The sequence below is a fragment of the Corapipo altera genome, unplaced genomic scaffold (assembly GCF_003945725.1).
Source record: "Corapipo altera isolate COAL_440 unplaced genomic scaffold, ASM394572v1 51, whole genome shotgun sequence".
In the NCBI taxonomy this organism is placed as follows: domain Eukaryota; kingdom Metazoa; phylum Chordata; class Aves; order Passeriformes; family Pipridae; genus Corapipo; species Corapipo altera.
In genome coordinates, this window is record NW_020884892.1 from 9,676,031 (window position 1) to 9,695,243 (window position 19,213).

At 40.9% G+C, this 19,213-nt stretch overlaps 1 protein-coding gene across 2 annotated transcripts; it reads left to right on the forward strand.

Annotated features, from left to right (window-relative positions):
• Nucleotides 1–5,734: 5,734 nt before the first annotated feature.
• Nucleotides 5,735–18,488, forward strand: DSCC1 (DNA replication and sister chromatid cohesion 1). Of its 2 annotated transcripts, none has more exons than XM_027645741.1 (9): nucleotides 5,735–5,945; nucleotides 7,980–8,148; nucleotides 8,694–8,828; nucleotides 11,608–11,698; nucleotides 12,996–13,134; nucleotides 14,668–14,720; nucleotides 15,895–16,052; nucleotides 16,606–16,754; nucleotides 17,188–18,488. In XM_027645741.1, the coding sequence occupies exons 1-9, from the start codon at nucleotides 5,737–5,739 to the stop codon at nucleotides 17,294–17,296; spliced, it is 1,212 nt and encodes a 403-aa protein (XP_027501542.1). In that variant the 5' UTR covers nucleotides 5,735–5,736; the 3' UTR covers nucleotides 17,297–18,488. The 2 variants fall into 2 exon arrangements, with proteins under 2 accessions (XP_027501542.1, XP_027501543.1); XM_027645742.1 differs by having other exon boundaries at nucleotides 15,898–16,052.
• Nucleotides 18,489–19,213: the final 725 nt, after the last annotated feature.

A 19,213-nucleotide genomic window follows, 5' to 3' on the forward strand; every position in this document is an offset into this window, starting at 1 on the left:
TAATTCTGCCAACTAACAAGATCAGTTGAGTCTGAATCACAGGTTTTGTTGTGGTAGAAGCACTCTGGAGATCTATCCAGAAAATGATGTACAGAGAGCAAAAGATTTTCATGATGTACTCATGCATGAAATAACATGACTGCCTGACATATACTACAAATCTAAAAGGGACCATGTCACTGTAATTAATACATTCTTGAAAAAAATGTCCTGCTCTTTCATGGCAATGAGAAAGACATCATAGCACCTTTCCACCCACTGCACCAGTGTTTACACTGTGAGGACATGCTGTTTAGCCATGAATGTCCAATCTGACTAGCTGAGAATGGGAGAAGCCATAACTGCAGACTGGGTACCTGCTTGTTCAGCTTTACCCCACCTTTCATGAAATCAGCGTGGTATGACTGATCCTCTGGCTTTGTTTGCAATTACACGTGCGGTCCTTGCAGAGAAATAACATAACAATGAAACAGGTATCTAACCACTAGTTATTTCATAAGCATTGGGCATCTGGGTTCTTGCTTGTCACAACTGCATACAGTGAAATTCTCAAAGTTATTTTTGAACTCTGTTGATTGTGTTTATGCTCTGGCTATTTTGGTGTATGCTTTCCAGCTTTGTGGTTGAGTGTTTCTTCTCCAGTATTTCCAGGCCAGCACCAATTTTAGGTCACTGAGGTAGTCCAAGCTGTTATATAGTTTACACAAATATTTAGGTTTTGTTACAGCTATTTATTTTCTACTAATTTGAATATAACTCTTTTGCATACTCCTGTTGGCCTATTAAGACTGACAAGACAGCCTTATTGGAGGTAGCAAGCTATCTGGTTATTCTACTAATTGGCTGAAATCCTCCATGTTTGAGTCTTGGACTCATTAGTTCCTGTTATGTGGTGCTTTTCTGGCTGATATCATCAAGTATGACAGTTTTACTGGTGTATGGAAATACAAATGAATCAAGGCCTGGAACATAGAACATGCAAACCACTGCATTGTTATTTTGCCTTTCACTAAAAAAACCCCAAAAGTTAAAAAAAATAATGTATGTCTGACTTAATAACCAACTACAAGGAAGGCAGAAGAGTCTGTGCTTTGGTGACTTAGGGGGTCTGAATTTATTCAGGGTCCTTAGCTATGACTAAAACCTGAGCATTGTGATTAACAGAGACAAGCTCATCTAACCTTCATGAATTTGGCTAATTCTTTTGTGGATCACACTCATTTTGACTTTCATCACATCTCACAAGTTCCACAGTGTGTTCCATAGAAAGGTCTTCTCTCCTGTTATCCATTACTTTCTGTTCATTTCAGCACTGTTCCTCAGTTCTTACATTTGAGACAGACTAGACAATCATTATTCAAGACAGCTGTGAACCATCGATTTATATAATGGCATAATTATATTCTCTGTTTTATTTTCTTTTCTGTTTCTTGTTTTACTAGGAAGGAAATGTAACACATTCATTGTAGACAGTTATTCTCCCACTGTCTCACAGGAATCTGTGATGTGCTGAAACAGCATTCGGAGCTTTAACCTCAGTCACACCTACAACTCCAGCAGTCACCTTTTGTATTGAAACACAAGCACATCCAGTGGCACATCCATTATCTAGGTATTCCTAGACAATGAGAAACAATCATTTAATGAGTGAAAATGTGACACACATGCTAATTTTAAATATTGCAGATGGCATTCCAGCTGAAAAAAGAAATGCTTGAACTAAGGTTTGTGAGGCTTTAATCAAAACAAGCCTCTCTTGTGGAATAATCTCCTAGAACTGTAACTGTGAATTGTGTAATTATCACCAGGCCGATAATGTATTCAACTTTGGCACTGTGCCAGTATTTCCAGTGCTGGCTTTATCATCGCTTTTATTTTCCCAGCTACTTCTATTGTGCTTTGAAGGACATCCTTAAGTTTCTAGGGTGTACATCTTTGTCATTTAAATGCCCCATTTCATGTAGCCCATTTGTCTTGCTACATTTTACTGTAGTGCTCCCAAGCACTTGAATTGGAGTGATACCTGGGAAGTCATCCTCCTAACACTCCTAGTGACCACAGCCTGACAGTGGTAACGTGCACTGTTACATGTTATGTTATCTCCTAGTTCATTGTTTTATGTTTTAGTTGTGGAGCTTTGGAGTTATTTTAACTTCCTTTCTTTGATTTGTCACAGCTGCCGTTCATTTATTTAGCTGTTCACATCCTTGATGTTTGAGTCCTGGGAAACATTATACAGGGCCAAGAACTTCAAAGGCAAGACTATAATAATCTTCAACAATCCTTTTTTTGTTTCTCTAACTTCACTCAACATTAGTCAACCACATTCCACTAACACTAATTTCCATTAACATTTATCAATTGAAAAACTACACCAAATCTTATCTTGGTCAAGACTTGATTTCATTCCTGCCTCCCACCCCCAGCCCAGCTGAGGATCCAGGCTATTTAGTGGTTCAGTCTATTCTCCCTTGTACTGAGAGGTGCACACCTCTCAGCTGTACACTCACAGCAGCTTCTTAAAGCCTCAAATGTGCACCTGGGCAGACTGACTGCAGCTGGTGATTAGTTAAATTGGGATGGCTGAATTAACTGCTTTTTGAACTCTTGCTTCCATTCTCCTACAGGTGAGTTTCCCCCCTACTTGTACCATGATGTTACAGGCTCCTGAACCCTGAAAATTTCAGCCCACCAGAGCAGCTCAAAGGGAAAACAGAATTCATTTATGCTACAGCAACTCCAAAATAAATAAAAATCCCAAAGCATCAGTATAAAACAATTTCAGGATTCTACCAAACTCCCTTGACATAGCATGCACTTCCTTATAAATTGGCAGCAACATTGATGGTTCAGCATCTCCTCATTTTCTCTTCAATTCAAATTCGTTAAATGATTCATCCATGTTTCAAGAAAGCAACTTCAAGTTCCTGGAGAAACCAGGTTTTGTCTGTTAGATCATTGCTCTAAAACATTTTCAGTGAAACCAGAAGCATATACAAGCAATAACAGTAGTTTCCTGAAAATGAGACGTATCTATAGATTTATGTTCATGTTTTTGCTGGTAAGCCAGTTGGCTTCTGCCTCTCAGAATGGATTAGAGCTGCATTCCTCTAAGTAGGGGCTTCAGTATATCATCCAGATGCTGATCTTCACCAAACTTCTAGGAAATTTACCTTTCAATTTGGCATGAACTTGAACAGCAGCTTCCAGAGTGGTAAGCAAGGGACAGGCAAAAATGGCAGGCACCACAAGCAGAACAAGCCTATACATTTCAGTTCCTAAGAACTACTAGAATAAACAAAAACTGACTGGGAAAATTAATAACTATGACAAATGTTCCTGAGCACAGATAATGCCAACTCCTGGATAACATCCCGTGATTTAATTCCTATTGGGTTTCTGTTAAATAGCAGAGCTCTTAAGATACCATCTCCATTAACTCATGCCTTGGATGACGTTCCTTGGCTATATCAGAATATCTTTTTTTATTTTGCAGAATGAAAAGAGGAAAGGAGAAGCAGGCATGCAAGGTCATTGGAAAATGGCACAAATTAAGGTATAATTTAAACCAGCATAATTAAGCTGCTATTTAAATAGTTAGTAATTGAGTGAGCATTTACTTGATAAAAAGTGATTTTCTTAGAGGTGTGCAGGAAGAGATTTACATTTAAGCAAAATATAAATCCTGAATAAGGCCATACACTTATCAGTTTGTGCCTACACATTAGTAAAAACTAGCCAGTGTTGGAGTGCCTTTGGTTTCCTGTGTACACAATGACTGTATTTCCACTTTCTAATGACTGAAATAAAACATGAAAACATGATAGATAGCTGAGTCTTTGAACAAGCCCCTGCACATGTGACAGAGGTAACCGCCTAATAACTTCAAAATTTTCTCCAAGGCCAATTGCCTTGCTGGCACCACTCAGGCAAAGGACGTTCTGAAGGCAGAGGATGCCCGACTCAGTCACGTATAGTAACAGTTGGTCTCTGCCGGTACAGAACCGAGCCAGCTCCATCCCACTGGCTCCTGCTTCTGGTTCCCAAAGAAAAGAGGTATGCCCTCCTTGTCTGGGTCATTTGGAACAGGCTTATACCAAGCACAGAGGGACTCTGCAAGCCGATACAACTCAGGAGTGCAGAGTAACTATTTGTTAGCTAATGCAGACAACAGACAGCTGAGACTAACACACTGCTAGGCTGAGTGTTAATATGCCCTACAGTTCCTGACAAAGCAGGGAAGAGGCATCCTGTGCTGCTCCTTGCAGAAGACTGACTCCCAGTGCTGCTGAGCCGTTGTCTTCTGAGTCTCTGCTTTTGTTTTCTTACAGTTTAAGGATGTCAATAGACTTCCCCTTGAATCTCTGAGCTGCAGACTATTCCCATTGCAATAACCGTGCACGCCTGTGGTTTCCACTCATCTCTGTCATGGTTTTAGCCAAGCACTTCTTCATAGCTTCCTCTGGCAGAAGGAGCCCAGATCAGGCCACAGTTGAGCCCTGAGTCACAGGGAGACAAACCTCTCTGTGGAAGCCCTTTCCTAAAGGATCATGTGTGGATGAGAGCCTGCAGATACTTGCCCCCAGTCAGACTGTCCCCACAGCTGTCAGGACAGAGCTGGAATGGGTGATGCTGATGGGTGGCAGCTGCCTCACCCAGTACCTTCCCACCTACAGCCAAGACCGATCAGTGTAGCTCAAACACTCAGTCTCCCTCTCTCCACACTTGCTGTCATGCTCTGGTGTGGAGTTAAAACTTAGAGGGTGCCACAGGAACACTCCAGGCATGGGGCAGAGTGGCTGGAAGCTTGCTGAGTGGAAAAGGGTCAACAGTCTCTGAACATGAGCCAGCCCAGGAGGCCAAGAAGGCCCGTGGCATCCTGGCTTGTACCAGAAATAGTGAGGTCAGCAGGACCAGGGCATGGACCATCCCCTTGTATTCGGCACTGGTGAGGCCACACCTCAAATTCTGTGCCCAGTTCTGGGGTTCTCACTACAAGAAAGACACTGAGGGGCTGAAGCATGTCCAGAGAAGGGGAATAGAGTTGGTGAAGGGTCTGGAGCACAAGTCTGATAAGGAACAGCTGAGGAAGCCGGGGCTGTTTATTCTGGAGAAAAGGAGACTCAGGGGAGACCTCATCACTCTTCAACTGCCTGAAAGGAGGGTGTAGCAAAGTGCGGGTCTGTCTCTTCTCCCAAGTAACAAGTGTCAGACAAGAGGAAATGGCCTTAAGTTGCACCAGGGTAGGTTTAGATTGGATATTGGGAAAAATGTCTTCACAAAAAGGGTGATCAAGCATTGGAACAGGCTACTCAGGGAAGTGGTCAGGCCACCACCACTGCAGGTATTTTAAAGATGTGTAATGTGGCATTTAGGAACATGGTTTAGTGGGAGACTTGGCAGCGCTGGGTTAAGGGTTGGACTTCATGATCTTAGAGGTCTTTGCTGTATTTTGTGTTTTTATTTTATTTAGTGTATTTTGTAAATTATTTTTTTTCTTTGCATCTTATTGGCGTATCGAGAGACTTTATTGCAGCACGGTCTGGCTCCTGTGCAGCCGGACCGGAATCGGGGAGTTTGTCCCGGGTCAGAGCCGGCGGAGGAGGAGCAGAGAAGAACGATTCCCCTCAGCGCCACCCCGAGCCGCTCCCCCCCGCCACGCCGGCCGCCAACCGCAGGATCAACGAGCGTGCGCGCGCCGCCGGCGCCCGCCTGCGCGGGGCGGGGATGGCGGGAATGACGGGGATGGCGCGGCCCGGCCCGGCCGCCATGTCCGAGCGGAGCCGCGCCGAGGTGGACGCCACCCTGCAGACGGCCAAGCTGAACCCGGCGGAGCTGCTGCCGGCCGTGCACTGCCTCAGCTTCGGCCCCCAGGCCAGCGCCGGCGAGTGCTGCCTGCTGCAGCTGGAGCCGGGGCTCTGCGCTGAGCTGGAGGCGGGGCGCAGGTACGGCGGGGCGGGGCTTGGTTCGGGCCGCGGGGACACTCCTCAAGCGTGGTTTGGTGCAGATTTCTGCTCTTTTCATGCCGTTCGCGTAACCGTCCCTTAAATCTGTCTCAGTTGCAGTGGAAACTAAAGCTATTAACATCTACAAGACGCTTTTTTTTTTTTTTTTAATAGTAAAATAGCTGCTGTGGAGCCTTCAAGCCAAAACTCAAGAGGCTGGAACAGGCTCCCACGGGAAGCGGTCACGGCACCAAGTTCAAGAAAAATATGGACAACGCTCTCAGGCACATGGTGTGATTCTTGGGGCTGTCCTGTGCAGGGCCAGGAGTTGGACTTGATCCTTGTGGGTGCCATCCAACTCGGGATATTCTGTGATCAGGCATTTGAATATAGGAGATGAAAAACTCGAGTTTTTTAAAAAGAGATTATGTCTGTAGAAGAATTCTGCTTGCTTTAAGATTTTCCTAGTGGAGGTCCCGAGGTCTGATGGATGGCACGGTGCCTGCAAGGTAGACAAACTGGCAGGGAAGGATGTACAGTATTAACACAGGCATGTGGTATGATGGTTATAGGACATCAAACTCTGGACCAAGAGTAGATAATAGACAAGTTTTTGATACTGTTTTAAATTTCTTCCTTTGCTGCAGTGCCAGTGACATAAGAAAAATGTTTATAATGATACAATATGAGAACTCCCTCTAAAGAAGGTAGTTCTCTGAGATTAATGTTAGCGAGCCTATTACTATTTAGTGTAATATTAATAAAATGTCATTGGTAAGATGCCTGAAATACACAGAGGATCCCTTGGGGCACAGCTGATCTTTGTTCAGGCATGCAAGCTTAGGGAAGCGAGAGGAGCAGTTTGATTAAATTGAATCTGAGCACTTAATTTAGTGTACCCTGTGAGGAACTGTATGTTCCTCTCTTGTGGTCCTGCTTTGGTATTTTTACGTCCTCACGAAGAATCTCTACTTAATTGAGTACGTGAGCTGAAGAGGGGGGTTTGCGTTGTCTCTTTGTCCTGAAATGTTCTAGAAGATGATTTTCTTTCCTGCTTGGAATTATTTGCAAGAAAATATATATGTTTTTTGAGAGGGAATTATCTGAAGGGCTCCGCACCATAGACACAATTTCTGTTTGCTTTCTTTTTTCACAATGGACCAGTTTCATAGAATCACAGAATCAGCTGGGTTGGAAGGGACCTCTGAGATAATCAAGTCCAACCCTTGATCCACTACTGCCGTGGTTACTAGACCAAGGCACTAAGTGCCACATCCAGTCTCATCTTAAAAATCTCCAGGGACAGAGAATCCACCACTTCCCTGGGCAGCCCATTCCGATGCCTAATTACCCTCTCTGTAAAGAATTTCTTCCTAATATCCAACCTAAACCTCCCCTGGCAGAGCTTAAGAGCATGCCCTCTTGTCTGGCTGATAGTTGCCTGGGAGAAGAGACCAACCCCCACCCGGCTACAGCCTCCTTTCAGGGAGTTGTAGAGAGTGATGAGGTCTCCTCTGAGCCTCCTCTTCTCCAGGCTGAACAGCCCCAGCTCCCTCAGCCTCTCCTCCTAGGACTTGTGCTCGAGTCCCTTCACCAGCCTTGTTGCTCTTCTCTGGACCTGCTCCAGTACCTCAATATCAGTCCTCATTAAAGAACAACTCCGGTTGTAATCTAATTTCTAAGATTAGTAAACTAGTTCAGGCATTAAGCATCACTTAATCAGTGTTTTATGGGGGTTGTGAATAGGCACGTGGGGAGGTTTGACTGTGATCTGCATAAAAATGTTGAATGCTTGTCTTTTTGAGTTTTCTCACACTGAAATGAGAGGAAAAAACACAGTCAATTAGATTTACTTGACAATTGCATCTTTATATTTTGGTGTACTGTGACTGCTGCCACCAACCAGAACTTCAGTTTATAATTTCTTTACAAATGTATAAATATGAAGAAATATCAGTCAAGTTTAATAGGTGTTCCTCCTGAAATAGAGTTAAAAATACATCTTTATTTTTGTACTGTGTTTTTTTTTTCCAGCCTAGTAATCCGTGGTGAAAAGGATGAACAAGCAGTGTTGTGCAGCAAAGATAAAACTTACGACATGAAAATAGCAGATACCTCAAATATGCTGCTGTTTGTTCCTGGTTGCAAAACTCCAGAGCAGTTGAATGCAGATCTAGCATCTTGTAATATTTTTCATTCACAGGTATGTCTTTCTGGGATTTTCTTTGTTTGCTTTAATTCTCTGCTTTCTTAATCTCTAATTTCTTGCCAAGATGCTTATGTGAAACTCAGCTGGGATTCACTTGCCTTAACACGGGCTTGTAATGCCATTTTAAATGCCTTGTGATATTGCTATAGCTGCAGGCTGACACTGCAGGAGGACATGAGTCTTCTGTAGGTTCTTTGTATATTGAACAGCTCCAGGAGGATGTCTTTATAAATATGCTTTATACACAGGGGCACGATTTCCTGTTGTTTGCATGCAGAAAGGAACTGTTACCTTTGTCTTATGCACTGTGAGCATACTTTTATCAATCACCAGTGGATTTTTATATTTCATTGCCTGTGGTAAATTTTTTTAATTGAAAACATTACAGTGATTGTTTTGTCTTCAAACTAATTACCCTATCAATAGATTCTTGTTTCCAGTAACTAGATTAACACTTTCTGCTGAAAATTTTTGGTAAGCAGCTTTGAATCCAGTTGGTATATTAAAAAGTTCTAAGAGTCTCTATTTTTTTCTTGTAGATTGCTGGTTTCTCCAATAACTATTGGGAATTAAGGAGATGTCGACCAAAACTGAAGAAACTAAGGAAGCTTTTAATGGAAGATCCATATGAAGGGCCTAACAGTCAGGAAGATCAGACTTTGACATTTTCAAAGGTAAATTTCAAAAGTAAATAGCTTTCTTGTAATTGGTAGTGAGCAAATTCAGGTGAAGATACATTCTTAACTAGAAAAAGCTTTTCCTGACATGATTCACAGTGCTCCTTTGAGTTAATTTTTTAAACCTAAACAAGCTGGTAATTGTTAGCACTTCCACTGAGCACAGGTAAGCAGCCTTTTTATTAGTAAAAAGAGGAGAAAAGAAAGGACACAGAAAGAGACTGGGGATTTCCCTCTTCATATAGGAAGCTTCTTGGAAGACAGTCTTCAGTACCTGTTCTAAATTTCTTGAGAGTTATCTGACTGCTAAAGTATAATGCAGCCTTTCCTTCTTTGGCACATATATGGTATGTTATGTGTGAGATCAGAGTACACCCATGTGCAAGTCACTTGCCAATCAGTAATTTATGATGACAAGGAGAAGCAGGGAGTTGAAGAGAATGACAGGGATGATATAAAGCAAGAATGGGACTGATGCTACAAGAAGGGAAAACACAAATAAAATCCTGTTTTCCTTCCCTCTTTTGTTTCCAGACAATTCAGTTTAGGGTCTAAGGAGTAAAGGAGAGATCTGCACTGTGTGGCATATGATCTCAGATAAAAGACTGATGAAAACTGTGAGGTTTTGTTAGTTTGGTTAGTTTTCCTTTTGACTTTAAAAACAGAAACAGTTACTCCAAAGTATTTTATGCTGAGGCTTGATTGAAGCTGACCGAACAAGCCATCTGTGTGTGATTGGATGTGCAAATATAGATGTTACTTTTCTCCATTGGAGAAAAAGGCTGCCTGTCTCTTCCTGGGTGATTAACAGACTGATTTCTGATCAGTGTCATGATCTTGCCCCAGGAATTGCCTTTGCCACCTACTCTGGTCTAGGCATAGAGGGACATACATAGGGATGGCAGAGGTAGAAAGGCTTAAGTTGTCTAGAAATTATAAGCATTGACATAGGCTAGCAACACAACAAAAATGTCATATGCAATAATATTTATTCATAATGTTGAATGAATGTTATAAAAACATGTCAATGTCTCCCAAACATTAGTGCCTACTTTGAGAACTGAACACCATTTATTTTGAAGGAGAATGTATTTCCTCTATGAGCTTGCTGGAGAACAACTAGTTGTATCAGATACATGTAGGCAAATCTCACCTTGCCACTGATGGAGCTCTAAATGAATCTGAAAGCTCTCCAGGGGAAAGGTCTTTCCTATGGGACTAATTCTCACTGGAATCCCAAACAATATGCGTGTAGTAAAGATTTCCACTGTGTTGTTTGCTTACACTTAATATTTTTCATGTACTGGCAACTAATAAGCCACTTTTAATCTGTTTGAAAACAAATTATTCTATTTTGGTGGCTTACTGTAAGCTTCTCATGATTTTCAGGACTGTATCATACACAGAGAACCTCAGCAAAAGAGCCATAAGGAATTATGAGACTGTGTGGAAGCCTGTTGCATAGTGATGTGATTAGCAAACTGCAGGAAAACTTATAAATAGTCTAGTACTGAATTTTACCATGAAATGACAAGGCATACTCAGGTGATCACAGTCTGATAAGAATAAGGATAAGAAACGTACTAAATACATTATCTGGAAATTGCTGGTGTGGACATGATGCAAGTCAGTCCATTCTATTTTATATTTGCGAGGATGATGGAGCTGATAAAAAGCATCAGAGCTGAGAGCAGTGATGTCTTCAAAAAAGCTGTTAGGAGTGCTAGCCAGACCCCAAAGCAGGGACAAATGCCAAGGACTTCTGTGCAAGGCATCTGAATGGCAGCATCTAACTTAAAAACACGCATATTGATTTGGGGATGTTTTTGATCTCAATTGCTAGCAGTGTTTCTTTAAGTATTATATAATAAGGTTGTCCCTTGTTGACATACTGATGGGAGCTTGGCCTGATGATATTTCGACAAACTGTCTAATAAGAATGTTATGGCAGGAAGAGGAGACCTTTTTATATTTATTAAATGCTTTTTTAGCATGTGGATGTGCCAAACTTGCTGTTGGTTTGTTCTGTTTGTGTTCCCATAGTCTAATAGATCTCAAGTACTTAATACAGTACTTTTCCTTCTGATAGGAAATAAGCTGTAATCAACAGAACTTTAATATTAGAGTGGATTAAATAGGCTGTAAGGTGAATAAAGGAATTGATCAAGCCCTATTTCCGATGGATTGAAGTCTGGTATTTCCTCCATTTACTTCACTCTTTGTGATACCTTCTGTTCCTACCATGTCTTTGCTGCAGTATCCACAGCACCTTCCCATCTCACCTCATAACTGTTCTGCAAGGAGCTGTGTGTATTGTGGCAGGGTCTGTGCTTTGTGTCTGCTAACTGGATAGCAGACACCAAAAGTGATAAGTTATTTTTGTTTTGCCTTTTCTTTGAATCTCACAGATTAATATATGTGATTTTAGGAAAGCCAGAATACATTGACTTTTCATTCTTGCTGGGATACTTTACTTACGATGTCTGCGTGTGCTAATTTGACATCCTGGGAATACAGGTGTATTACTTATGCCTGGCACAAAAACTTTCCTGTAGTTGGACTGACTTATATTGAATAACCCTTTGAGGAAATGTTGTAAGTTACAGTAAAAGTTTCAGAGAATGTGGTAAACCTTAGAAAATTCAGGATCTGAGGAAAAACATCTATCTTAAGTCTTTCCTTCATTATAGCTTACAATGCATTTAGCATGCTTGCTGAAGCAAAGAAGGACTAAGGACAACCTGTTTTATTTCCTTCTTTTTTCCCCTTCTTGCAGTATACAACAGAAGATTTGTTAAGTCTGATTCAAGCAAGTGAAGAAGAAATACTCCATCAATTGCAGGTTATAAATGCCTGCAAAATTGAAGGTAGTCATCTCTGAAGAATATTATTGCTTATGAGGAAATAACCCTGCTATTGTCCCCAAAATATGTGTCTCCTTTTTCTAAGGCTCATTCCACATCCTTGTCTTTCAAGGTGCAAGTTACTTCAAAGTTCTAAGATCTGCTTCCATAGTTCTATGTCCTCCACTGCTATGAAGCTGATCAAAAGAATAAAGCCGAGCAGGCACTGCCAGTCTGTCTCTTCCCAGGGTAATTCCTTCTTTGCTGCTACAAACACTGGCATCAGAGTATCCCACCCATTGCATGAATATTTTTTTGGCTGGTTGCCCTCTTCAGGAATGAGTGGGTACTGCTTTTTGCAGTTCTAGAGGCAAAAATAGCTGATCCTTACCTAACCTCAGCCTTTTCCTAGTCCTTTCTTCCTCCCAGACTGGGTTTATCTCAGTGTCTTCCTACCATGTGAGGCAAAACATGAGCAAGTGCCTCACCTTGGGACAGGTCCTACTTATCCTTTACTTGGCCATGCCCAAACCCACACCGGAACACTGGGGGACAGCAGTCCTTGAGTCATAGACTGAAACAGGGCAGAACTGAGCTCTGAAGGTTATCAGGTCCAAATTCCTGCTTTAGAACAGAGCCAGCTTGTAGCTGGATGCTCAGGGCCTTGATTGAGTTCTGAGCATTTCCAAGAATGGAGATTGCACGCCCTCTGTCAGGCTGTTCTGGTGTTTGACTATCTACAGGGGGAAAAAATCCTAGTAACCAGCTGGGTTTTCCTTTGTTACCTCACATCCCATCATTTTGCACCACTAGGAATAACTGCTCCATCGTCTCTGTACCCCACCCCATTATGTAAGGACAGATCTCAGAGATGGCTTCCCTTGTCAGTGACACCTGCACAGTACCATTGTACCACAGCTGTGCTTTGTCACATCTGGATTGTAGAGGACTTGTCTGGACCTGAACTGTTGCTTTGCAGTGCCAGTGCAGCCAGTCATGTTCATGCAGTTCTGTGCCTGAACTAATTACTAGTTTCTCCAGGTCTGATTCAGCTTGGGATGGGATTTGTAGTGTCTGTGGCAGTTAATCTACATGAAGAGTTATGAATAATTGAGATGATTAAATGTCATTCTCCTTTACATTTGTTCTTATTATTTATTTCTGTTTCTCACTTTTAATCCCTAAAAAGACAGAATGCTGCTGCCGTACTTTGTAAAGGTGTGACCTAAATGTCCAGACTCTGTAATTTATCTTAATGGGAATAGAATTAAGGTGTTAATGTTTTCCTTCTAACAGTGTTTTGTGATGTTCTGTTTGGCAGGATATTGGAGAATTCTGGAATTCAACTATGAGATGAAACTCTTGGATCATGTTACTCAGCTAATAGACTCAGAGTCCTGGTCTTTAAATAAGGTTCCTTTACGTACCTGCCTGGAAGAACTTGGATCTCTAGAACCCAGGTAAGCTATTATTTTTAGTACTTAAAATTGCCTACATTCATTATTAATTATTACTAATCACAATAATTATTAACTGTTTTTTATAATTATAGTCTTCCAAATCTAGATTCCAGTTACTGTGGTGTTAATGATACATTTTCTTTGCCTCTAAAAGTATACAAGAGCATTAGTAGTTTAGACAGATAGGTTAGTAAACTGATTCTAGTGTCTATTGGTAATATTTCCAATTCATTCAATAGTAGAAACATTACTACTGAATTGTAAATGATGAAAGTAACATGTACTTAAGCTGTAAATGGCTGAGCATCTTGAAACACCTATTCTGAACTATAGCTAGCCAAAAATGTTTAGTTTACCTGTTGCATACTGTCTGAGATGCAGGTATGTTTTCTGGTGTAATACTGATTTGAGAATATAAGAGTTGAAGTCACAAAGTAATTCAAGATTACCATTCAAACAAAGTCTTAACTTTACAATATGTAGCATTTTCCATTCATTTGGCTCAAAAAGAGATCTTGCTTTTGTGTCTGCAGTTAGGCTATAATTTTATGCCAGAGTTCTAGAAAAATGCCTGCTGTTCAGTGAGGGGTAATTAACTGCCAAATTTTTGACTTGCATCCTAGAATCATTTAGGTTGGTAAAAGACATTAGGATCATTGAGTCCAACTGTTAACCCAGCACTGCCAAATCTACCCCTTAACCATATCCCTTAGTGCCACATCCTACACAGCTTTTAAATAACTCCAAGGATAGTGACTCCAGCACTTCACTGGGCAGCCAGTTCCAGTGCTTGACAACCCTTTCCATGAAGAAATTTTTCTTACATCCAATCTAAACCTCCCTTGATACAACCTGAGGCCTTTTCCTCTTGTCCTGTCACTTGTTACTTGGGAGAAGACACTGACCCTCACCTGGCTACAGCCTCCTGTCAGGGAGTTGTAGAGGGTGATAAGGTCTCCCCTGAACCTCCTTTTTTCCAGGCTGAACAACCCCAGCTTCCTCATCTGCTCCTGCAAGACTTGTGTTCCAGACCCTTCCCCAGCCCAGTTGCCCTTCTCTGGATATGCTCCAGCCCCTCAATGTCCTTCTTGTAGTGAGGAGCCCAGAACTGCACACAGGATTCATGGTGTGGCCTCACCAATGCTGAACACGGGGATGATGACTGCCCTGGTCCTGCTGACCTGTTTCTGATACAATTCTTTCTCATTGGAAAGAAGTAATATTGCAAGAGTCTCTTTTCCATATTCTCCTTATGCATTTTAGTCTTTGTGAGTTATAACTAGAAAGTGAAAGAGACCTTTGGGGTTGACAGACTGAATTAACTCCCATCTGTTATTTCTGTCCCCTTTTGTTCGCTTTTACTTCTAAGTTTTTACCAGTTTCTTCATTTCACCCATGAAGAAGTCTCATCCTCTGTTCTCTCAGATTTATTTTTCCCCTATACCTGTTCCTTCATCATCTTCTTGGTAACTGTTTCTGTGACATCCTAATGAACAGCGTTAAACTTGATTTCTGATTTTATTTTTTTTCCAGAGAGATGATAGAACACATTCTTTTAAGCTATGGGAGGAAATACGTTGATGATGGTAAGTTTGTGAAAGCTTGCATGGTTTAACTTTGGATAAAGGAAATAGTTATTAAAGAGGAAATGCAGATTTTGTGAGGATGGCCCAAACAAATGAGTTTACTATGGTGCCAGTAAAAGGAGAGAGAAAACTGAGCTAAAAATCAGTAAAATTGTTAAAGGAAGTTTCATATGAAGAAGGACTATTAAACTGTACAAGATAATAGTGAAAATTTGGGAAATAACAGATATACTGGAATTGACTTATTAGATGTCTACAAGCCTTACTTTTGTGACTAAAGACAGATCACTAGTAAAACTTAGATGGCAGGTCTCTTTGAATACCCTAGGAGGTCTCAGATATTTAAGCAACTAATTGTGCTGTTGTGAATAGTCAATGGCATGAATTCAGCTTGCCTGAAGTAGGGATCTGCCTTTGGTCCCTTGAACTGCACCACAAGATTTGCTTATTGTATTGATTAAATTTCTATTGCCCACCTCACACACAGACATAATATTGCAGTGCCTTAATCTCAGTCTCAGTTCTTCCCCACAGTGGTTTTTGTCTCACCATTGGCTGAAGCAGGAGTTGCACTCAACCTTAAAGAACATAGGAAAGTAGTTGGAGTGGCAACAGACTGTCATCTTAATATATTTAAACAGGTTGCACAAGTTGCATGAGGAACAAGTCTGAATGACAGTAGGTCTGTGTGACTGAAAAAATGGAAGGGAGTGTTTATACATGATTTTGTTCAGAGAATTTTAGTTAAGTCAGTATGAGAGAAAATGAAGTCTCTTTATTCCCTTCATCATCTCAAAGAAGTGAAAATTTTGTTAATTGTTCAACCACAAACAGCAAATGCTTTAATAGAAGTAATTCAGAAATAGGAATGAAAGCTGTAGGAGAAACAGAGTACTGTGAAAGGGGAAAAGATGGAGGGCAAATACCTTTATTGATATGAATTAATACTGGAGCTGGGACAGTGCTGCTCTGTTCTGCATAATTTGTTCTCGAGAATGAGAAGATACCATCATTTATCCAAAGTAGTACCAAGTCAGGTTACTTACCAAGAAAAAGAAAGAAGAGGATACTTGGTTTACAGCAGACTGTAGAACAGAATGGAAGTACAAGACTGCTTTCTGTTCTTTTATGAAAAAGCGGCAACCCAAGATATAACCTGTTTTTTGTTTCTCAGCAGGGGAGGTTTACTTTGAAATGCATGAAGATAAAATATGTAGAGCTATAGCACAAATGCTTTTGCAAAATGCAGTTAAATTCAATCTGTCAGAGTTTCAAGAAGTCTGGCAACAAAGTGTCCCTGAAGGGATGACAACAAGGCTTGATCAGCTTAAGGTAAACACATGATGAAGTACGATTCTTTCCTGAGGAGGCTGTAACTGACTTGTGTCATACATAGATTTTATCCATTACTGGGTATTGATTGTGTTGTTTCTGTCAGCTTTTGAATTAAAGTACATTTTATGAGCACCAGTATCATGGTGGAATCATGATAATTCATGTTTCTGTAACTCCAGCATGTTTCACTGTTTGAAGAAAAGTTGCAGCTGTGCAGTTACTACATGTACATGTAACTAGAACAGAGGCTGAAGCTGTTGTTGAGCAGACTGTAGTGACAGCCAGTAGAATAGCAAGCACTATGGGAATCCTTTAGCTCAAAGGAGACAGAGAAAGGCTGGAACTCAGTGAATTCCTCCTTCCTTCTTGTCATAAAGGAAATTATAAATATTGCCTGTAAAACAGCCCCTTTATGATATTTCTTCACTTTGCCTCTGGTAGTGCAGTTTTAGGAGGCTTTGGATGAGCAAAGAGCAACTTGTATGCAACATTGTCAGAAAGAAGGAAGTTTCTTTTGGCTTTACATTTTCTCTCTGATGCTGATCTACAGGGCTTGGCTCTTGTGGATAAAAGCTCAAGGCCAGAGACCATCTTTCTGCTAAAAGTAGAAGACTTACCTGAAGACAATCAGGAAAGATTCAACAGCTTATTCAGCATACGGGAAAAGTGGACAGAAGTGGATATTACGCCTTATATACAGTAAGGATATGTTTCCTTTTATTAAAATATAACTAGCATTATATTCTTCCCTTTTTGCACTGCTGGCTTCTGGTGAGCTATCATTGACTCAAATACTGTACTTTGCATTTTAAACGAATATGAATTCTACATGAATAGAATACTCAACTCTGAGATCAGTAGCTCTATTTGCTGGGTTTAAATGTCTGTAAAAAGCTGATCCTACTGGATTTAAATGGGTGATAATGTGTACTTTTGCCTATTGTTTAAATGTCAAGCAAAGTTCTAAAATTTAGGTAATGTAAAGCATTATGTGACAGTTTCAGTAGTTCGTTTTTCTTTTCTCCTAATATCCTAATCCAGGATAACTTGCTATGGTTACAAGTATTTCTTGGGTTCATTTTGTTTGAGAATACCTCTAATGCCACTGTCATCTGCTTTATTTTCTCTATAGAGACTTGTGTGCAGAGAAGCAGACTGTTGGTGCTCTCCTGACAAAATATGCTCGCTCCTCAATGCTGAATGGTGTTAAAGTTTATAATTCCAGAAGACCCATCTCATAACAAGTATTGTTTTATGAACTGAGGGTACTGAACAGACTAACAGTGAACGTTGCTTGTTGCTGCCTCCTGGGGAAAGGAGTTGCCATTGTTATACAGTGTACTGGAGTTTAAGCAGCTGAGCTTCTTGAAGGAGCAGTGTTCTCTGCTCAGCTAAGTCGAATGTGAGGGCACTCGTCTTCTGAGGAACTACAGTCCAGCTCACCTTCCTTTGCCCACCAACTTCTTTTTCCTTTGTGTCTAGTTAAGCCAGGAGTCAAGCTACTTCTGGAATACACTTTCATCTGTCTATCCAGAAGCTAAAATTTGACATGAATATTTAAAACCTTAATAATAATTCAGTCAATTGAATTGATTTGAACAGGAAAAGGGAATGTTTAGCCTTTTGTCTGTTAGTGACCATTCTTAAAGATTTCATTGAATGTTAGTGAATAGTGCAGACCTGAGAAGCTCATGAAAAAATCATTCCTGCTTGAGACTACACTAGTCTTCATTTTGAAAGGTGGTTCTTTTTATGGTCACATCTGTGAATACCATTAGCACAAGCTCTTGACATTTTAACACTTGGCAGAATGGCTTTTTAAATAATACAAAAACCCCAAATTGTACTGAAGTGTGAATGTAAGAAAGAGCAGCTGGACATTATGTTATGAGTGTCCTATAAGCTATCATTAAAACGTAGCTCAGGTAAAACTAGTGCTTTACAGAAGACTACCTGTGCTTTTAAAAGAGAACTTATAAAACTTTGTGCAATTATTTTTTATTTTTTAAAAAATTTTGTTATGGAAAATAACTGCACAAAGAAATTGTGCCTTGAAAACTTACAGTGGAATATTATTCTGTATAGAGCAATGAAACGGGAGTTTTTTTGATATTATCATGAAGTCACGTGCCTGAGATTGAAATTTTGTAATCGTTAAAAAGGATTGTTTGTGTGTCAGTGAACTGGAGCTTAATGTTAGACAGTTTTCAGATTTATTATTTAAACTTAACAGTTGTAGGTTATTTGATACAAAAAGCATTTGCTGCATCAAACTCAGAAGTGAGGTATGAAAAACCTTGGAACTGCCAACATTCCAGCTGTAGGGTGAGTAGGGAGGGGAAAGAAACTGTAAATCAAATGTAACTTAGGATGGCTGTGTGCATACGTGGAATTTTGTTACAGATAAAATGCTGAATAAAAACTATTTCCTAAGCTCTGTTTATTGTTGCCCAGCGATACAAGGTCAGTTCCCTGTGCTCCTCAGTGCTGGTGCAGGGGTGTGGTGTTTGACTTACGATGGGTCCCTGCTGGGAAGAACTGCCTTTTTCCCTGTCTGGTTCCAAAAGCACCAGAAGGTTCCCTCTTGAAGATCAATAATATCAATGTAAAAGCCTCGAAAATTCTTTCTATTGCATCACAGAAGGTTCCGTAGTTGAAATACACGACACAACTGATAATTTTGTAGTCTGTGGTCCCAGTGTATATTTGTGTAGAAACCCCGGCATCGGGGTTGGTTTGTGAAACAAGTAAGAAATGAAGTATTTCATGAAAAGTACGGTATTACAGCACATCACAGTGCTCCTGATTTGTTTTGTTGGACATTCAGCATGAAATGACGCTTTCAAAACTCCATCAGCTGCTTTGATGCAAGCATTTACTTGAACATAAAACAGATGAATTGACAGAAAAAATCTTGAACTTATCTCGTGTCCTCCTGATACTTAAAAGTAGAGACCCAGGCGGGCTGTGAAGGAACGGGCCGTTTTGTGGCGGTGTGCCGTAATTCCAGGCGCGTTCCCCAATTAAATCGGTTTCCATTCCCAAGCGGAGGCCGCTCCCCCCTTCCCCGCGGCACCACCGCCCCTCCCCCCCCTTCTCGCCGCACTGAGGCCCCGCCCCAGGGGGTGCGCGCGCGCGCCGCGGGCTCTGCGCGCCTG

Excerpts from the sequence above, each read along its gene's own strand:
- DSCC1 (XM_027645741.1), top strand. The coding sequence starts at position 5,737 with ATGACGGGGATGGCGCGGCCCGGCCCGGCCGCCATGTCCGAGCGGAGC. Across the intron at positions 8,149-8,693 it reads GTAATATTTTTCATTCACAG|ATTGCTGGTTTCTCCAATAA; the intron begins GTATGTCTTTCT and ends TTTTTCTTGTAG. Across the intron at positions 11,699-12,995 it reads AAATGCCTGCAAAATTGAAG|GATATTGGAGAATTCTGGAA; the intron begins GTAGTCATCTCT and ends TCTGTTTGGCAG.